The sequence below is a fragment of the Pteronotus mesoamericanus genome, unplaced genomic scaffold (genome assembly GCF_021234165.1).
Source record: "Pteronotus mesoamericanus isolate MK-2021 breed Mesoamerican mustached bat unplaced genomic scaffold, CSHL_Meso_final contig_25, whole genome shotgun sequence".
Taxonomy (NCBI): Eukaryota; Metazoa; Chordata; class Mammalia; order Chiroptera; family Mormoopidae; genus Pteronotus; species Pteronotus mesoamericanus.
Window position 1 is genome coordinate 38916469 of NW_026555105.1, and position 21290 is coordinate 38937758.

General features: G+C 39.6%; 2 protein-coding genes across 7 annotated transcripts in view; both read left to right on the plus strand.

Annotated features, from left to right (window-relative positions):
- RIN2 (Ras and Rab interactor 2) overlaps positions 1 to 5421 on the plus strand; it is a 105209-nt gene extending 99788 nt beyond the window's left edge. For all 6 annotated transcript variants that reach the window (XM_054574122.1, XM_054574121.1, XM_054574123.1 and 3 more), the window contains 2 exons: positions 1344 to 1507; positions 4297 to 5421. In XM_054574122.1, coding sequence (XP_054430097.1) covers positions 1344 to 1507; positions 4297 to 4620 — 488 coding nt within the window. In that variant the 3' untranslated portion in view covers positions 4621 to 5421. The remainder of the gene's footprint in view (positions 1 to 1343; positions 1508 to 4296) is intronic.
- NAA20 (N-alpha-acetyltransferase 20, NatB catalytic subunit) overlaps positions 4809 to 21290 on the plus strand; it is a 44109-nt gene continuing 27627 nt past the window's right edge. The window contains exon 1 of the mRNA XM_054574128.1: positions 4809 to 5013. Within this exon, the coding sequence (XP_054430103.1) occupies positions 5000 to 5013 (14 nt within the window). The 5' untranslated portion in view covers positions 4809 to 4999. The remainder of the gene's footprint in view (positions 5014 to 21290) is intronic.

The following is a 21290-nucleotide window of genomic DNA, read 5'->3' on the forward strand; positions in this document are numbered from 1 at the left end:
AACTATAAACAAAAAGACTGACATGTGATGTGTACATGAAAAGTATATTGCTCAGAGTGGCCTAGATGATTCTGCAATAAAAAAAAATAACCCCCAATCTCCATCAGTGACCTGAAAACCACAAAGATGTGTTTCTTTCTCAAGTTACATGCCCACTGGGATTCACAGGGGGCTTTGCTCATTTCTCATGTGATAGACCAATTGCACCTTGACTGTTGTCGCTTGTTGAACAGAGAAAGAGTTGTTTGGGATCTTGTATTAGCAGCTAAATACTTTGGCCATGAAAGTGGCGCAAAACTGATTTAACCACAACTAACTACTGATTCCTGCATGAATAAACTATCAGTGTTTGTTTTCTTTAATAAATTTATAAACTTCCATGGAGCAGGGACTCAGACTCTACTTCCCACAAACTTACCCCCTGCTCTAGGGCTCTGGTAGAGATTCAATAGCATTTTTGACAAAGAATGTCTCTCAATTTAAAATGTGGGTGCCCAATTGGAGAATTTTTAATCAACATTCAGGGTGTCCCCTAATGGCTCTATAGCATGGTGCTTGCAAGTTCCAGAAAGCACCAAATTATAGTTGAGGACAAACCTGTGAACACATTTCTGTGTATCTCACAGCGTTGTAGTCTTTTAACACTTTACAAACATAAGAAATCATTACTAAATGCACCATCAAAGGGACATTACTTGCTTTTCCTTGTAAATTACTTTTTCCTAAATGTGTCACCTTAGTTCCCAAATAAGGGTAGGAAAGGGAATAAGAAGGGAGAAATTTTGAGGAACCCATATTATTGTGAACACAGTTGTATATTGTGCAGTCTTTTCAAAGCATATATTTTACTTAAAATTTAGAAAACATTAATTCCTTAAAAACAAAAAAAGCCCCAAAGAAATTGCCAGGAGATGTATGGGCTCATGTTGCTACAGTAAATGATTCTGGCCTCAGAGCTGCTAAACTCGCCACCTCACATGACATCAACAAAAAGGACTTTTTTTCTGCAAAACATTTGCACAATTGCACTTAAATAATTTAGAGATTTCTGTATGTGTCACCCATTGGAATGGGAATCCCATCAGTGAAAGCAGGGCATTGTCTGGCAGGGCTCCCAGTGTCCCCATCCCTGGCCCATGGGTCACCCAGTGCTGCTTGAGGATGACTGCATGAAGGGAGAGATGGAGGCATGAAGAACATGCTCTGGATGTGTGCTTTTGTGGTCCCACAAGAAATGCATGTTGGGGAAATGGGGAAAATACAAAGCACAGCCTCTACAAGTCCCCTTAACTTATCACCAAAATATGAAACTCTTGGACACTCGCTCTTTCTGTCCTTCTTAGGAGGCTATTACTTGACAAGCGCCTATGGGGCACTTTCTCTGATAAAGAATTTCCAAGAAGAACAAGCTGCAAGACTGCTCAGCTCAGAGACGAGAGACACCCTGAGGCAATGGCACAAACGGAGAACCACCAACCGGACCATCCCTTCAGTGGATGACTTTCAGGTATGTGGCCGGTGATGAAGATAAGGGGTAGAGGGAGGCACACTGCTTTCCTTGTCCTCCATGAAGGAAGAGCTGGCTCTCAGGGAGCCTGAGGTTCCCCCGTTGGCAAGTCATCCAGCGGAAGAGATATTTTTAAACTACCCTCTGACCTTGTTGTTTCACTTCTCTGTTTTGCTTATATTTAAAAAAAAAAAAAAAAAGGATGTGTTTGTCCCAAGTTTTGCTGCCCTTAAGGAAACAAAGTCAAATTAAGGCAGGATTTCTCCCAGAATGTACAGCATGGATGCTGAGCACCTAAACAGATAGGAAGTCAAGGAAGAAGCTCTTGGCACAGGTGGTGGGTACTTTATTTCATCAGAAGAACGAGTGTAAATAGCAGTGTTAGGCACTGCAGTCAACCTGGTCTCTCTAAGAAGAGGGAGAGGTGCAGTAATGCCTTCCCTCCTCCCCTTCCTTTTCCTCTACCAATTCCCCCAAAACAGAAGACCCCAGAATCTCACTGGCAGCATCAGCTCTGGCAGCCGTCAGGTCCTGCCTGGGTCCCCATCTGGAATTTTCTGTGACTGTGAGCTGGTACCCAGGAATATGAGATTCCCAAAGAGCTTGTTTCTTAAAGAGAAGAGGTAGATTAGGTCTATAGAAATCTTTACCCAGCACAACAACCCTCGATTTGCTTATAGTCTATGAAATTATGAGTAAACCTGCAAATGTCTTTGAATCATAATTTGAAAGTTTTAAATCAAATGATAAAACCTGACTGCATTGTTCCTATGTGCCATGTAGTGAATTTTTAAGCAGGACAAATTTGTCAATGTCCATACTCAGATTCACCTTCTTTGCCTTTTTTGCTCCTCAGTGCTCTGAAAATACTCAAAGGTACATTTGGTTCATAGTCAGCCCTTCTGCAAAGGCAAGATTATCAAGTTCTTCTCTAAGATAGCAGTAGTCTCAGCAATTCCTTCCCAGGTACATAAATCTAGAAGGCAAGACCTCATACTATGTGCATCCCTGCCCCCTTGAACTGTGGAAGAGTTGTCCATGTGTTAGGGATTTTGCATTTGCCTTTGGGATACTGTGATTGCCTTTCCCAGGAGGAGACTCCTAGGCTATATACCCTCTGAGGAGAGGAACAGAAGAAATGAGAAAAGCTCATTCTTCGTTTCCCCACCTGCCACCAGCCCCTTCCTCCTGTCCCTTCTCTCCAGTTGGAGCTTCTAACTTAGAGACCCCCAGAGGCCACACCTCCCCCTTCCCTCTTTACATCCGTTCTTACTGGCCCCACTCACTCAGGAGATCCATACCTTAGAATATAACCTAAGAGGGGAATTGTCAGCAGTCCATCTGGGTGTAAAAACAAAAACTCAGACACAAAATTCCACTTGAAACTCCTAAATCAGGGGTCACAGACACACACACACTCTCCTCACGTTGAAGAGGCAGCATACCACAGTGGTGAAGACACTGGAACTCTGGGTCTGCCACTCCCTAGCTGTGGGACCTTGGGCTAGTTGCTTAGCCTCTCTATGCCTCAGTTTCTTCACTAGTAAAATGTAAAAAATGTTGGCTTCTCTCACAAAGCTCTCCTCAGAAGTCAATGAGTAACTGGATAACATGTGCATGAGCCAAGTATTGGATTGGGGAGTTGAGATGGGAAAGGACAGGGTTGGCTAAAATGGAGAATGTGTGTTCTCTAAGGAGTTCTAATTCAAGCATCCAGAGTTTCTTACCAGTGCAGAGCTCCCTGTCCTTCCCTTTGAAGGAGGTTTCCCTTCTAACATCCCAGTGAATCCTCATGTGGGACCCTGGAAAGAGCACCACTTCCCTTCACTCCTAAGTAGGGAATTTAGATGTAGAAGAGGAGCATGTTTTATGTCTGAAAAATCAAATTCAACTGGGTGTTCTCTATCTTATCTGGTAACCCCACTCCTGAATAAGAGGAAACTGAAGAAGTTATGCAGTGTCACAAAATCTCCAAGAGCCCTCGTATGAGTGTAAGATTCTTTATACCCCATTTGGACTTTGCACTGTGAGATCAAAAGTTTATTGTATTTCATGATGGCACACACCTGGCGCTATTCACAGTGCCAAGCCTGCCAACATATTTTACGTTCCCGCAACACCACTTTGCACTTAATCACCTCCATCTCCAAAGCCTTTTGGAAGAATCAACATTTTTTTTCCTGCTGATGTTTTCCATATTGTACTCAGAGCCGCTTGTATTAGATTAAACCACATGAAATTGCCATTTGGAGAGGTGAAAAATGGTCAAATATTGTCAGTATGGGGTCTAGCCTAACATTATTGCCCTTGCTTAAGCCTCATGAAAAGTCATGCAAAGTGAGTATAATATGTACTCTTGTGTGTACATATTTTACATGTCTCTTCCTGCTTACTCCTGGTTCAGGCTTTCTGTTTAGTTTGTTTTTGAAGCTGGGAGTAAACCCGGTATTGGATCTAGTTCAGTCTTCACCAGGATTTCTTAACCAGGGTTTATGAACGGCACTCAAAGATGAGAATAGCTGAATGAACTTCCTGTTCCTTATATTTGTAATGAATTAAAATACAGCCACTCAGTCCATATAGGTGCTCTCCCCATTGTCCAAATATAGCGCAGCTTCTCTCCTTGCACTTGAAGGCCTTGTGTCATGGCATTATATATCCTGGGAAGCCAGAGCCTGCAGTGGCTTGCAAGATAGATTTCTCATTTGCATCTCATCATGTTCACTTATTGCTATTCTGTCTCGTTTCCCTCTTCTTACTCGCTCCAACATCTCTCCTTCCACCTGCAGAATTACCTCCGAGTTGCGTTCCAGGAGGTCAACAGTGGCTGCACAGGCAAGACCCTCCTTGTGAGACCGTACGTCACCACTGAGGATGTGTGTCAGCTCTGTGCTGAGAAGTTTAAGGTGGAGGACCCTGAGGAGTATAGCCTCTTCCTCTTTGTTGATGAAACATGGCAGCAGCTGGCAGAGGACACTTATCCTCAAAAAATCAAGGCTGAGTTACACAGCCGGCCACAACCCCACATCTTCCACTTTGTCTACAAGCGCATTAAGAATGATCCTTATGGAGTCATTGTCCAGAATGGAGAAGAAGACCCCACCACCTCATAGAAAGCACCTGGGACTTTCCAGTGGTCCATTCAAAGGGGGATTAGGAACCCAGCATTCTGGCTTCCACGTGCTTGTGTCTGAAAAGCAGTCACCTCCTTGCAGACCCCTCAATTCAATGACTAAGCCATCCATGAGCCAACTTGGCCAAGGGCATCTTTAGCAACATTGCCCATGCAAGGTAGCTGAGGTTCATGAAACAGTAGCATTCCCCTTCAGAAGTGGAGAATTGCATTGGATGGTCCAAAGGTCCTACAATTGTTTGCTACCTACCTGCAGCCAGGTTCTAGGTGGATGCACAAGTACGTATATGTGCTGAGTAACATTTAAGGTACAAGCTCTTCTCTTGAATTCAACAGCAGGTGTTTGACAAGGTTGGCCGATGCAGTGCGTCAGGTACTTCTCAGTTCTTTGGATGGCTTCTTTCTCCTATTCCTTTTTCCTTTTTTTCTAAAAATTTTGCAAAGAGCCTTTGTGTTTTTATATATTTCATAGAAATTTTTATAGCAGTTGCAGGTAAACTGTCAGGATTGGTTTTTAAAGTATTTTTGTAACTTTAAAATATTCTATAATTATGCATGTGATTTTAACATTTAATATTCAAAAAGAAATCTCTTGCTGGATTTGAGAGTATTGCATTTTACAAGTCTCTCTTCTATAACTGGATGTTTCGGCAACTTTGTGGGGAGAGACTGCTGGATTTCTTAAAGTGATGTATTACTGACACTGGCCTTTGGAAATCTGATGTACTGTTATCTTGTTCATGCTCAGTGATATTTGCTGTCTTGTGTTTAACCAAGTGATGTTAAGGATCAGGAGAGAAATGAATGTAGAGAGAGACTGAGAGAGAAATACAGACTCTAACAAAGGACTAAGGAGTTAGTCTGCTGGTTCAGGCTCCTTAAAGAAAGTGGGAAAAGGAGATGGAAGGAACTGTTTATGCTGAGAATATTGTAAATATGCAGTGAGACTTAGCTAAATTTTACCATGTTATTTGTTTTTGGAAACAATTTTGAAAACCCCATGAGGAAAAAGACAATAAGGATAACACTTATTTGTATTTTCCACATAAGTCAAAACTAATAGCATCAAATTATGTGGAGCAGAAACCAAGTAATGTCTACTGTGGCTTTCATTGAGTTAAATAAGATGCTGTTTGGAAAAGAGTTTGCAAATGCACCAAAAAGGCCATCTGAATTTTAAGAATGTATGGTGAAGTAAATTTATGTTTTCTGAAACCTGGTTAGGGGTACACAAAGTATGAGGGTCTTGTATCAATGTAACAGGTAGTTGCTAAAACATGTTATTGTACTGTGTAAAGATGCGTAGTCATCTAATTTGATTGGCTTTGCACCTTGTTCCTTTGTTAGCCTTTGTGATACATCCAGAACCCTCAGCACATACTGTGTTGTACTTCCTTTTGTAAATGATTTTTAAATGGAATTTTGCACATAATACATTGTAATACTGTACAATAATCATGTGTGAAAATAATTTTTGAAATATTCTTTAGTTGTCTTTCTTCTTTGGAAAGCAGAATATAATGTACACTCCATAATGAGATGTTAATCTGAAACCCGAGCCAGTGTTTGTGGTTAGATTGTCCATAGAGAGGGAACAGAAAAGTTTACCTTTTTTTTAGCAGCTTATATAGTGATATGAGGCAAAAATCAAGGAGCAGAAGGAAAAGTTTGTTCTAACCTGAAAGGATTTCCAGTGTTACCTAAGACAGTAATTGGCTTAGTTGGACCTAGAAACAGTCACAGTTAAGCAAAAGGGCCCTGCAGACAGGCCGCCCATTCTTTTGCAACCTCTGAAGTGCCTTGGCTGAGAGTTCAGCACTCTTTCAAAATCAGCAGGGCAGAGGCTTGGTCTTCTTTGCTGGTATATTCCTAGTGCTTGGAGCTGTGTCTGGCAGTTAGCACGTGCTTTGTAAGTCCTTGTGTCTGAACAAACTTTCAAACCCAGTAGAATGGATACTTCAAGATCAGAAAGATGGCTGAACAGATTCCCTACTTTTTGTATTTGCAATGATTCAAAAATGACAGTCGACCCATATAGTGGTCCTCCCCACTCTCCAAATTAAGGTCATTAATGCTGTTCTTATCTTTAAAAACCAATACTCTGCTGATTTAAAGCAAGGCACAACATCTGAATGGGAAGCAGTCTCAGCAACCTTTAGCGAGATGACAGTGAGAACAAAATAGGAAAAGTTAGTGTGAGCAAAAGAAAACATCACAAGACAACCCCTGGTTTTGTCATTGGGCAATATTTCCCTGCTAAAATTACAACATAACATGTGTCTTCATTTTTTCCCCCCACGCAGACATTTCTCAGTTCTCAAATTGTCAGGAAACAGATTTCAGTACAGTTTGGAAGGAATAAGAGGGAGAGTAAAAATATACATGGTGGTGGAGGGAGAGGAGAATGTATTTCCAGATCTAAAAATATGTTATAAAAGTTGAATGCCAGCCAGAGGAAAGGATTTTTTTAAAAATATTGCATGCACTGCCAAATATTCCCTGCAGGGACACAGAATAGAAATAGAAGCTGTTAAGTAGTTTATGTCATGCGGAAGTTACAATTTGAAATCTATAAGAAAACACAAAATGCAGGAAGCCCAATCTTGAATGCTTTCATTCATAAATGTGACTTCAATGGGCAGCTCTTACCTTCAGTTACTTTAAGAGACTTGAAATGAGAGAGAACTCTGATTATTAACAGCACTGCCTGGGTACTCCCCCAATGCCTAAGAGAAATGTTATAGTACCCGAGACACAGGTATTTTAATCACCTGGTAGTATCTGACAGACCATATTCACAATGGTGAACTCAAGACCAAAACTGTTAGTCTTTTAATTAACCCTGATCAAGTTGGGAATATGAAAAAATTCATATAACATTTCAAAATTATAAAAAAAGAGATGGAAGGAAGGAGAAGGAAAATATCTAGTGTTTTGTCTCAGAGAAGAGGTTCTTATCTGAGAAAGATCTATTTTTCTCCAACATCAAAGGATGGATGGCAGTTGATACAAACATTTGCCACATTAACACTGACTTTGCCAGGAAAGATCTTGAAAGTTAAAATTATTCAGAAAAGCCTGGGCCAATAGTTTTAAATTTTTTCTTTTAATCCTCACAGGAGGATATTTCTTTTTCCCACAGCACTTTAGAGAGAGAGAGAAAAACATCAATCAGTTACCTTCTTGCACGTGCCCTAACCCGGGATTGAACTCATAACCTGGGTATGTGTCCTGACCGAAATCAAACCAGCAACCCCTCAGTTATGGGATGATGCTCTAACCAACCAAGCCACACCAGCCAGGGCTAAGCCAATAGTTTTAATAAAATGGTGACCAAGTTCTGCCCTGAGGCCTCAGCACTGTGGGAAATCTCTGTGAGGAAGCTGTGATTGACATGAAGCAGTTGGAGGGATGGGAGCAGCTTATTATCTTGATTCTAATAAACTCTAATATTCCTAAGTGAAATTTGCCTGAATTCTGAGACTCTCTACATAATAGACATTTAGAATGTTATTATATAAATGAATCTGAGCTCTGGCCAGTTAGCTCAGTTGGTTAGAGCGTCTTCTCAATATGCCAAGGTTGTCAGTTTGATTGCCAGTAGGGGCACATACAAGAATCAACCAATGAATGCATAAATAAGTGGAACAACAAATTGATGTTTCTCTCTCTCCTTTCCTTTCTCTCTAAAATCAATAAATAAAATATTAGAAAATGAACTTGAGTATTTCCTTTGACTAAACAATCTAGAACTACTGCAGTCAGCCCTCTGCTCAATCTGGAGGGCAAAGGGGACCATGGACTGGGCACTCAGCTCAAGGCTGCGGATTTTTCCTCTGGGTCTGCCTCTCTCAGCCCCAGGTGGAGTGGAGGATGGGGCAGGAGGGTTGGCACCTCTGTAACCTGCCCTCAGTTTCCAGGAAGAAATAGCACCTCACATAACAGAGGCATTTTTTGGCTGTGGCTTCCCACTCTCCCTCTTTTAGCTCCATTTCTTCCTTTTCTGTCATTTCTCCCCACTTACTCTGAATTGCAGGTTTTCCCTCACTCAGTTTTCCATGAGAGCTATTCAAAACTCTTGGGCAAAATGTGAGGCTCTGTTTTGCCACATCATTTTCACAACTCGTTTGTTCCTATTTAGATCTGGCTCTCAGCTTTGGACAATTCTTCAAATCACCTACAGGCTTCTGATGCCCAGGCTGGCCAGACTTTCAAACTCCAGGCAGATGGGCACCAAGCTTCCATATTTACTAAAACTTCCAAGGTGATTCCACTGCAAAATCAAGGCTGAGAACCACCAGTTTAGAACAACACACAGGTCTTAAGATAGAAACACACCTAGGAGAAGTAAGACCTGTCTAGGCCCACTAACACCTAACAAAGCGTAGGTTCTCAATCTTATTTCTTATTCAGCTGATAGAAAGCCATGAGATATGTACTTCTAGCATGGTGCTGTTTTATAGAAATATGAAGCTAGCTACATGTGTCATTTTTAAATTTTCTAGTAGCCACATTTTATAAAAAAAAGAAAAAATGGGTAAAATCAACAGTAATACATTATATATTACTAATAATTTATTTTATTGTAGTAATATGTTAGTAATCTATTTTATTTAACTCATGATATCCCAAATACAATATTTCGATAATCAATACAAAATAATAAAGAGGTATTTTACATTATTTTATTTTATTTTAATCTTCACCTGAGGATATGTTTTCTTGATTTGAGAGAGAGAGAGAAAGAAACATAGATATAAGAGAAAGACATCTATCTGTTACCTCCCAGATGCGCCCTCACTGGGTATCAAACCTTCAACTTAGGTATGTGCCCTGACCGGGAATCAAACCTGCAACCTTTTAGCATACAGGACAATGCTCCAACCTGCTGAGCTATCTGGCTAGGGCTACATTGCATGCTTTAACATTGTCTTCAAAATCTTGTGTATGTTTTGTACTTAAAGCACATCTCATTTCACACTCGCTGTATCTCCAATGCTCATTAGCCACACGCAGTTCTAGCATAGCAACTAGAAATGATTTAGAAAGTTAAAACATGTAACTATATGTGTAAATAAAATGACACCCACAGCTTACATCCTCAAAAAATACACATGTATACACTATCAAACATGTGTTTCTTCATCTTGGCTCATCAGAGTGCCACAAGGCCAGCATGACTTAATCCGTGTCAAGTCTTAGAACACTACCTAGCACACCATACACGCTTTAAATATTAGTTAATTCCAAAAAATCCAAGAGGAGGGAAGACTCCCAGACTCCTTCTATGAGGCCAGCATCACCCTGATCCCAAAACCAGATAAAGACCCTACAAAGAAAGAAAACTACAGGCCAATTTCACTGATGAACATAGATGCTAAAATCCTCAACAAAATATTGGCAAACCGCATCCAGCAATACATTCAAAAGATTATCCACCACGATCAAGTGGGATTCATCCCAGGGATGCAGGGATGGTTCAATATACGCAAATCAGTAAACGTGATACATCTCATAAATAAAAGACAAAAACCACATGATCATCTGGACAAATGCAGAAAAAGCATTTGATAAGGTACAGCACCCATTTATGATCAAAACACTCAGCAAAATGGGAATAAATGGGGCATTCCTCAACGTAATAAAGGCCATATATGAAAAACGTACAACCAATATCATATTCAACAGGCAAAAACTGAAAGCTTTCCCACTGAGATCAGGAACACGACAAGGGTGTCCGCTCTCACCGCTTCTTTTCAACGTCGTATTGGAAGTCCTAGCCACAGCGGTCAGACAAGAGAAAGCGATAAAGGCATCCAAATAGGAGAGGAGGAAGTAAAGCTATCATTGTTTGCAGATGACATGATAGTGTACATAGAGAACCCTGTAGACTCTACCAAAAAACTCCTCAACCTAATAAGTGAATTTGGCAAAACAGCAGGATACAAAGTCAACCTTCAGAAATCAAAGGCATTTTTGTACACCAGCAATGCAATAGAAGAAGAAATCAGAAAAAAATATACCATTCGCAATAGCAAGAAGAAAAATAAAGTACCTAGGCATAAATTTAACCAAAGACGTAAAAGACCTGTATGCAGAAAACTATATAACATTTGAAAAAGAAATTAAGGAAGACACAAATAAATGGAAGCATATACCGTGCTCATGGATTGGAAGAATTAATATCATCAAAATGTCCATACTACCCAAAGCAATTTATAGATTCAACACAATCCCTACTAAGATACCAATGACATATTTCACAGAAATAGAACAGACATTTCAAAAATTTATATGGAACCAAAAACGACCCCGAATAGCCGCAGCAATTTTGAGAAAGAAACACAAAGTAGGAGGGATCACAATACCAGATATCAAACTCTACTACAAAGCCACTGTACTCAAAACAATCTGGTGCTGGCACAAGAACAGACCCATAGACCAGTGGAACAGAACAGAAAGCCCAGAAATAAACCCAGGTTTATATGGGCATCTAATATTTGACAAAGGGGGCAGAAGCACAAAATGGAGCAACAATAGCCTCTTCAACAAATGGTGTTGGGAGAGCTGGACGGCTACATGCACAAAATTGAAATTGGATCATCAGCTGACACCATACACAAAAATAAACTCAAGATGGATAAAAGACTTAAATATAAGTCGCAACACCATCAAAGTCCTCGAGGAGAACATTGGCAGGAAACTCTCAGATATCCCATGCAGCAATTTTTTCACTGATATGTCTCCTAAAGCAAGGGACATAAAGGAAAGAATAAACAAGTGGGACCTCATCAAAATAAGAAGCTTCTGCACGGCAAAAGAAAACATCAGCAAAATGAAAAGGGAGCCAACTGTATGGGAAAATATATTTGCTAATGATACATCAGATAGAGGTTTGATCTCCAAGATATATAAAGAACTCACTCGACTCCACTCCAAGAAGACAAACGATCCAATCAAAAAATGGGCAAAAGACCTGAGTAGACGCTTTTCCAAGGAGGAGATACAGAGGACCCAGAGGCATTTGAAAGGCTGCTCGGCATCACTAGCCATCAGAGAAATGCAGATCAAAACCACCATGAGGTACCACCTCACACCAGTCAGAATGGCCATCATAAACAGATCAACAAACAACAGGTGCTGGCGAGGCTGTGGAGAAAAGGGAACCCTAGTACACTCGTGGTGGGAATGCAGACTGGTGCAACCACTGTGGAAAGCAGTGTTGAATTTCCTCAAAAAGCTGAAAATGGAACTGCCTTTTGATCCAGTGATTCCCCTGCTGGGACTATACCCTAAGAACACCAAAACGCCAATACAAAAGAACGTATACACCCCAATGTTCATAGCAGCACAATTTACAATAGCCAAGTGTTGGAAGCAACCTAAATGCCCATCAATAGATGATTGGATCAAAAAACGATGGTACATTTACACAATGGAATACTACGCAGCAGAAAGAAAAAAAGAACTACTACACTTCGCAAGAGCATGGATGGAACTGGAGAGCATTATGCTAAGCGAAATAAGCCAGGGGGCAAAAGACAAATACCATATGATCTCACCTATAAGTGGAACCTAACCAACAAAACAAAGATGTAAGGAAAATAAGACCAGCAACACTGAAAGAGAAAGAAATCAACAGAGACAAGAGGGAAGGAGGGGAGGGGCAGGGAAAGGGAAGGGAAGGGGAAAGTCAAGGAACATATAGCAAGGACTCATGGACAAAACCAAATAGGAAGAGCTGAGGGACGGTAGGAGGAAGGGGGCAAGGGAAAGTGGTGGGGGGGAGGCAGAGACAAATGTATTTGAAAAAATAAATTAAAATTAAATTAACAAACAAAAAATATTAGTTATTATCAATAGATAATCACCTTTGAAATTTTTGTTTCAATAAACTACTATTTATTTTTACTTCCCCATTCATATTAATTATATGCTGGCAAGTTGTTTTGTGTGAAATGGAAGAAAGGCATTGAGGTATGAAAGGCTTAAGAAAAATATATTGGGGTGGGATACCCAGGGTGAGAGGATTAAAAATAAATGTCATCCTTAACTTTGTTTTTGCTGATGAGGGTGGTGGTGGTGGGGATGGCAGTATGTATGTCTAAATTGGGAAGAATCTCCCAGTATTTTCTACTGGCCAAGTGCATCATCTGCATCCACAGCCAGTGGTAACTTTTGCCATAGAGGAACCATCTTTGCTCCCATGAGAGTCAACAGTAGCACATCCCATAAAAAAATTATTACTTAAATAAAAGTGTAACTATAGTCAGTGATAGTTTTGAGAACTTTTCCTCTTTTTATTTTATTTTTTTTAAGATTTTATTTACCTACTTTTAGAGTGAGGGGAGGAAAGGGAGAATAAGGAAGGGAAACATCAATGTGTGAGAGGTACATTGATTGGTTGCCTCTCATACGCCTCCAGCTGAGGACCTGGCTCACAACCCAGGCATATGCTGTGACTGGAAATCGAACCGGCGACCTTTCAATTTGCAGGCCGGTGCTCAATCTACAGAGCCACACTGGCCAGGATGTCTTTTTATTTTATTATGTTCACTTATTTATTTAGATATTTACATATACATGTGTAACAGTTAACAGGATTACTCTTAAAGTATGGTGCTTTACCAAAAAGCATCAGGTCTTTTCTTTTTCTAAATTTAATTAATTAATTTATTTTTAGAGAAGAGGAAGGAAGGGAGAGAGGGAGAGAAACATCAGTGTGTGAGAGAAACATTGACTGGTTGCCTCTCGTTTGCCCCCAACTGGGGACCTGGCCCACAGCACAGTCATGTGCCCTGACCTGGAATCAAGCCAGTGACCTTTTGGTTTGTTCAGCCCACTGAGCCACACCAGCCAGGGCAAGGTGTTTTTCTTTGTCTTTGATGTCCTTGCTCTAATTTTTTGTCAACTCTACAAATTATGAGAGTGGACTTTTATATCAGATTGCAATTTCATTAAATTTTATCATTCACCCTTTTTTCTTGGCAGTATATTTACAATCTTGTGAGGAACAGACTTAGGTATCTATTATGAATCTAAAGAAAGAAAACAGCAAAGAACAATAAAGTACCAAAGACTAACCATCAAAAGTAAATATTAATACATAATTTAACTAACTAGGATATTGGATAGCTTCTATTTTTTTTACAAGCACATGGAAATTTTGAGTATGGTACTTGGCAAATTTCAAATTTCTTTTCAGATTTTACAGTTTAAAATTTTGGTGCTGAAAATACAGTTGATGGACCAAATATCACATTTCCTGAGGGCTGATGAGACTCCAGACCCCTCCAGAACTGTTGAATCAGAATCCACATTTTAACAAAATCCCCAGATGATCACATGTGCATTATAGTGTGATTGAAAAGTACTAATTCAGGTATATTGGTGTGAATAACATTTGTGCAGCTGATACAATTAAGCAAATATAGGTGAGCTATTGTTATAACAGGCTGAGTTAGAAGGTTCTTTCTGTCTTGGCCAGCTGCTCACACATTCATGTGTGTGCTAGGACACAAGTGTGCACATGCATGCCCGAGGGACATTATTATGTAGTCTGCATAGTTAGTCACACTGTCTGTATGGGATGCAGAAAGTTTATGAGCTTTTTATTTTCTGAAAAAAACGTCTAACTTCCTTTCAACAGCATTTCATTACCAGGAGGTCTATCTGTTATAGGGCCATTTTACTCATCAATTTTGAGAAACGTGGAAGATATATTTAATTAAATGTATATACACAGCTTCTAATAAGCTTTGTGGTTCTTTACATTTAATTACCAATAGTTAAAAGTGACTGAACATTTGAGTAGAATCTTTAACCTAAAAGACAGAGATAAAAACAATCAAACAGAAAAATAGAACTGGGATAAATAGAAAAAAAGATCACACTGTAACTAATACTCACAGAGAGATACTTTCAGCTTAGCTAATTGTAAAAACTACTTTGTTTAGTACAATATTTAAAATCAAAGATTTTAAGACCTTGAGAAAAATTGTCTTTAAGGAAACATTATATTGATATGGCAGATTGTTAGAATAAATCACTCTTCCCTGTGTCTACACCCTTTGTAATGTGACTTTTATGTATGGGAAACAAAAAGAACAGAATGTTACAAAAATTACATTCAGAGACAAAAATAAATTCTTGGAAATTGCAAATATGCTATTACAAATAAAAAATTCAGTAACTAAAGCCATGTCCCCAAAAGTATAAGAAATAAAGACAGAGATACAGGAAGTAGACATTAAAGCTCAAAAAAAGGGGGGAGCTCAATCTAGTAGATGCAATAATAACAGGAATTGCAGAAAGAGAAACAGAAAATGTTGAAGAGGAAATAACCATTTTGAATGGTGACCGATTCTTAAACTTCTGGAAAATGATGACCAAGAAATGAACTGATTAAAACATATTTGGAAAAGCGAGTGAGCTCCTTGCGACTCACCAGCCAAAAATTGCTAAGGGAGAGGTGGTAGATCTTTAGAACTCTTCCATTTCTCCAGGCAATAATTCTGAACAATCCTGAGCCCTCCTATACTTTTCTGCATGACATTGGTTTATTCACATGATTTTGCCCTATCTTTTTTAGTAAAAAAAAAAAAAAAAGACAATAGCAAACATGATGCCAGTGGAGTTTTGAAAAGTATGTATACATTGGGCTGGCCCTCCCTTGCTCTTGAGAACCCTTCCATTACTCTTCTGAACAAATCCAAACTAGTGAAGATAAGAGACTGTGGAGAGAAGTCCCAGCCATCCTAGGAAGCTCAGGACATGCAAGTGAGGCTGTCTTAGACCATACAACCATCATCATGCATCCTGCTCAGACCAGAACTACCAAACTACTCACAAATTATTTTGTTGTTACACAACAAAAGCTAACTGATACACTTCTCTTGCATTTTTAGAATCTTCTTATCCCCACTGTTCTCAAATTTCAATGATGTGTCTCCATGTGAATTTTTTTCATCAATTGTATTGAAGACTCACAGTCTCTCTCACTATCTAGACTCATATTCTTTAATCCTTTGAACATTTCTTTTTTTTTAATGATCATTTCTCCCTCTCCATTTTCTTCCATTTCTCTTTCCAAAATTCCTATTATTTGAATATTAGACCTACTAGATTGAGCTTCCTCCCCCTTTATTGAGCTTTAATTTCTACTTCTGTTACCAAACAAAAACTGAGGTTCAGCTGCCTGTTGTCACAAAAGGCCAAACTTGTGAGGTAGGTGCTGATGCAAAAAAAAAAAAAAAAGAGGTTTATTTGGGTGCTGCACAACCTGGGAGATTGGTGGACTCCAGTCAGAGGGACGGGGAACCACAAGTGGGGGGATGGGGGAGGGGTGTTTTTCCTCATCCAATTATCTTTGCAGCTTTTGGCCACTCCTTACCCTACTCATTATCTTTTCTAGCTTTTAACCCCCTGGGGCCCTATCCATTCACATCTCTCCAGCTTTCAGTGTGCTTAGCATAAGAACTTCCTCCTGCCACCATCTTGGCCTATGGGTGGAGATGCCTCTGGATCCGAAGACTGGCTGTTTTACAGTAACACTTCCTCTTCATTTCTTATATTTTTGGGGACATTGCTTCAATTATTGATTTTTTAAAATAATAACGTATTTACAATTTCCAATAATTTGTTTTTGTCTCTGTGGGGTCAATGGACATGACCCTTTCCCCTCCCATGACTGAGTGCTGGTCAGAGAGCCGCTGGCCAGAGGGAATGTGTATTATTTTAGGAATGGATTGTAACGCCCTCTTTATCTCCTTTTGGGAGCAACTTCTTGACCTGTGACTGCTCCTTGACCTTGTACACACTGAGGTAATGTAGTTTAGAGTCCCACAGACATGTGCCTCCTTTGCTTGGGACCCCTTATAATGAGCCTCAGACTAGAGGAGATGTGGCTTCCCTCACACAAACTTGCTGTCATCTCTGTAGTCCCCTGTAATAAACAGCATGTCCAATCTGCTAGTCTTCCAGGTGGGTTTTTTTTTTTCTTTCAGAATATCATGAATATTTAAGCAGCATCCCAGTGTCTTTTAATGTAATTTTAACATTTAAATTACCACAAAGCTTATTGGAAGCCGTGTATACTGGGTAGAGTGTGTGAATTAGTGGTCTTTTCCCTTAGGATGACCATGTGGCAACCCATTTATTTTACTGGAGGGCTGGTAAATGTGAATATCTGTGGGACTTCTTTCTTAGGTCAAGTGATTTCTCCACAAAAATATTCTCCAATATCATACTAGAAGTTGCAGAATGGGGTTAAGTGTAGCTGCCAGCGTTCAGAGAGCAAACAGGCAATGGGTCTGATGGGGGCTGGAGGGAGGTCTTCGTTCAGAATGCTGACTTTTACTTAATCCCAATTTTCAATGCAGTGTCTCTCCTTCACTCTTCGCTGCCTATGCTCTTGATAGGGGGCTCAAGAGTTGGAAAATTTTATTTTTAGGTAACAGTCAATGAGCTTAGTAATTATTGCATGTAAAAAGCTATTGTTTCAGGAACTGAAGGTATGACCCACCCAGACTCCAGATGACCACAAGCAGTTCCACCTTTTTGCCCTAGGAAGACTAAGCGATCAAGATGGTATCTGAGCCATTGTACACAAGAGAGAGACGTCCACCACCCAGGACCCAGGACACAGATAAAGAATCTCTGGTCAACAGATGAAAGAATGCTGGAGTTTTTATCTGATTAACCTTTACTCTGCACCCATTACCTACACTTTTCTTTTCCTTATATAAAAGGATTGGTTTGAAAGGGAATGTCAGGCACTCTGTTAGGGTACATAACCTGCCATCTTCTGAGGATGCTGGCCATCTGAATAAAACAACCTATAATGATTCAATCCATGCCTTGGCTGGTGTGGCTTAGTGGACTGAATGCCAGCCTGCAAGCCAAAAGTTTGCCAGTTCAATTCCCAGTCAAGGCACATGCCTAGGTGGTGGACGAGGTCCCCAGTTGGGTGTGTGCAAGAGGTAACCAATTGATGTTTCTCTCCTTATCTTTCTCCCTCACTTCCCCTCTCTCTAAAAATAAATAAATAAAATATTTAATAAAAATAAATAAATAAAATAATTAAAAATAAATTTAAAAATTAAAAAAAAGATTCAACCCCAGTCTCTACTTACTGGTTCTGGCAGTGCCACGCAGCCTGAAAGCCAGCTTTTCTGGTTTCACTGCCTCTCTGGAAGAAAAGCTTTTGCCTTCTCCCTTTGTTTTACCTGGCTTAACTAATCCCTGAGCCTCACCAAAAGCTTACCTGAGCTTTTCCTCCTGTGTTAGCTGCACTTTCAGCTAAATGAGTTTACTAGCACCTATAATTTTGTTGCCAGTTCACATTGGCTATTGTTGCCTTCATTCTCTTTGTTCCTAGGGATTTATGCCTTTAAGAAAAAAATTAATTTCCTTTTATTCTTATTTTAGTGAAAGCAGCAGATGTGTACCACATGCCATGTTTAATTGAAAACTCTAGTCACCTCTTAATATGAATGGTGGAGTGCATTTGTACAACTAGTTAGAAAAACTGAAAATAGATGATGATATTGATGGTTAGAGTCAGTGTATCTATCATGTCCAGTTATTATTTCATAAAAAATACATGTTATTTGAAGGCAACCACCCATCAAAGCTGCTTTATTGTTAATCATATTGCCTAGGATTTATCGAAATATTTATTTACTGTGTACTTTTTTATTTCCATGTGATCTGAAGGAAGAAAAAAAATAAACCAAAAAATGGATCAACAACAGATGAAATTCCAAGCTGTTTGCTTGTTTAAATGTGGAGTTTTGTCATAATGAATGCAAACTGGGGTCAGCACTATTTACAGAAGAGCACATGGTATTTTTGTCTCAATGAGCAGGAAAATGTTTTGTGGTAAAAGCTTGTGTTTTCCAACTAAGCAATAAAAGGAATTACACAATGTAAAATGATAAATAGAAATTCTATGAGTCACCCTTAATGTAGGAAAAATGTGCAGCCAGGACAGAAACTGTTTTCCTGCATGTTAAAAATAAACTCTAATACACTGAAATAGAAATCAATAACATAATGTCCTAGAAACCCAAATAACTGTGCAACTATAAGGGGTTTAATGTAGTTCATGCTTTTCAAATAAATGTATTGAAATGGTGGGGACAATGATGTAAAAGCTATGTTGATTCTACTTTTTTAAAAAAAATTTTATTGTATTTTTTTTGCCATTACCATTTAGTTCCCTTACACCTTCCTCACCCCTGCAATCACCACACTATTGTCAATGTCCGTAAGTCCTTTTTCCTTTTTGCTCAATGCCTCTATGCCATAACCTGTTCCACACTTAGCTGTTATCCTGCTCTCTATCTATGAATGTGTCTCTATTTTGCTTTTAGTTCAGTTTGTTCATTAAATTTCACATATAACAGAGATCATATGGTACTTGTCTTTCTCTAAGTATGGCTTCTTTCATTTACCAAAATATTCTCCAGGTCCATCCATACTGTTGCAAAAAGTAAAACTTTCTTCTATTTTATAGCCAAGTAGTATTCCATTGTGTAAATGTCCCAGAATTGTTTTTATTCACTTGTCTACTGATGGACACTTGGGCTTATTCCATATCTTAGTGATTATAAATAATGCTGCAATGAACATAGGTTTGCTTATTATCTTTTGCATTACTGTTTTGGGTTCCTTCAGATATATTCCCAGAAATGGGATCTCTAGGTCAAAAAGCAGATCCTTTTTTAATTTTTTGAGGTATCTCCATACTGCTTTCCATAGTGGCTGCACCAATCTGTATTCCCACCAACAATGCACAAGGGCTCCCTTCTCTCCACATCTTCCCCAGAACTTGTTTGTTGATTTATTGGTGATATCCATTCTGACAGTTGTGAAGTGATATCTCACTGTGGTTTTAATTTCCATTTCTCTGATGATTAGTGACATTAAGCATCTTTTTATATGTCTATTGGTCATCCGTATATCCTCTTTGGAGAAAGGTCTATTCGGATCCTTTACCCACTTTTTAATTGGGTTGTTTGTCTTTTTGGTGTTAAGTTTTGTAAGTTCCTTATAAATTTTGAATATTAACCCCTTGTCAGGTGTATTGGCAAATATGTTCTCTCATTCCATGGATAGTCTTTTTATTTTGTTGATGGTTTCTTTTACTGTGCAAAAACTGTTTAGTTTGATGTAGTCCCATTTGTTTATTTATTTATTTTTTGTTTCCCTTGCCTGGGGAGACATATCTAATAAAATATTGCTACAAGCAATGTCCAACATTTTACTGCCTATGTTTTCTTCTGGATTTTTATGTTTTCAGGTCTAATATTTTTGTTAAATTGTATTTTATTGATCATGCTATTATAGTTGTCCCAATTTTTCCCCTTTTGCCCCCCCTCCACCCAGCAACCCCTAGTTCCTCAGGCAATCTCCCCACCATTGTTCATGTCCATGGGTCATGCATGTAAGTTCTTTGGCTATTCCATTTCCTATACTGCACTTGACATCTCCATGGCTGTTCTGTAACTACCTATTTGTACTTCTTAATCTCTTACCTCTTCACCCATTCTCCCTCTTCCTCCTCCCATCTGGCAACCTTCCGGTAACTAACTTCTTTTCTCTAGCTTTTAAGAGTCTTTCTTTATCTTTAATCCTTGGCCTTTTAGTAATGATGTGTCTTGGAGTGGGACTCTTGGCATCCATCTTGTTTGGCACTCTCTGTGCTTCCTGGACTTTTCATGTCTGCTTCCCTCACCAAATTAGGGAGGTTTTCTTTCACTCTTTTTTCAGATAGATTTGCAATTTCTTGCTCTTTCTCTTCTCCTTCTGGCACCCCTATGAAGCAAGTGTTGGATTGTTTAAGGTTGTCCCACAGACTGCTTACAGTATCCTCACTCTTTTGGATTCTCTTTTCTTCTTCTTGTTCTGATTGGTTGTTTTTTGCTTCCTTATGTTCCAAATCATCGATTTGATTCTCGGCTTCATTCACGCTACTGTTGCTTCCCTATAAATTGTTCTTTATTTCAATTAGTGTACCCTTTGTTTCTGAATCCTTTGGATCTCTTTTTCCTGCTGTTAAGATCCTCACTAAGTTCCTTGAGCACCATCATAAACAGTGTTTTGAACTCTGCATCTGATAGATAGCTTATCTCCATTTTGTTTAGCTCTTTGTCTGGAGTTTTGTTCTGTTCTTTCAGTTGGGCCATGTCTCTTTGTCTCCTCCTTTTGGCAGCCTCCCTGTGTTTGTTTCTATGTATTAGGTAGAGCTGCTTTGACTCCATGCCTTGGTAGTGTGGCCTAATGTAGTAGTGTCCTGTAGGATCCAGTGGCACAGCCTCCCCTATCACCCAAGCTGGGTACTCGAGGTGTGCCCTTTGTGTGGGCTGAGTATAACCTTCTCTTGTAGTTGAGACTTGGTTGCTGTCGGCAGGTCAATGGGAGGGATTTGCCCAGGCCAATCAGCTGCAGGGCTGGCTGTGACCACTGACCACCAACCTCCATCCTCCGTGGAAGGTCAGCTGTGCAGGGGCAGGGTGGTGGTGTTCTGACGTGGTCTGTAGCTGTCCCCTGGGTCCGCTGGCCCTGGGGTTTCCCAGGTGATGCAGGCGATGTCAGCTCCCACCTGTGTTATGCCTGGGGCACCCTGCCTGAGTTATAAACCAATCT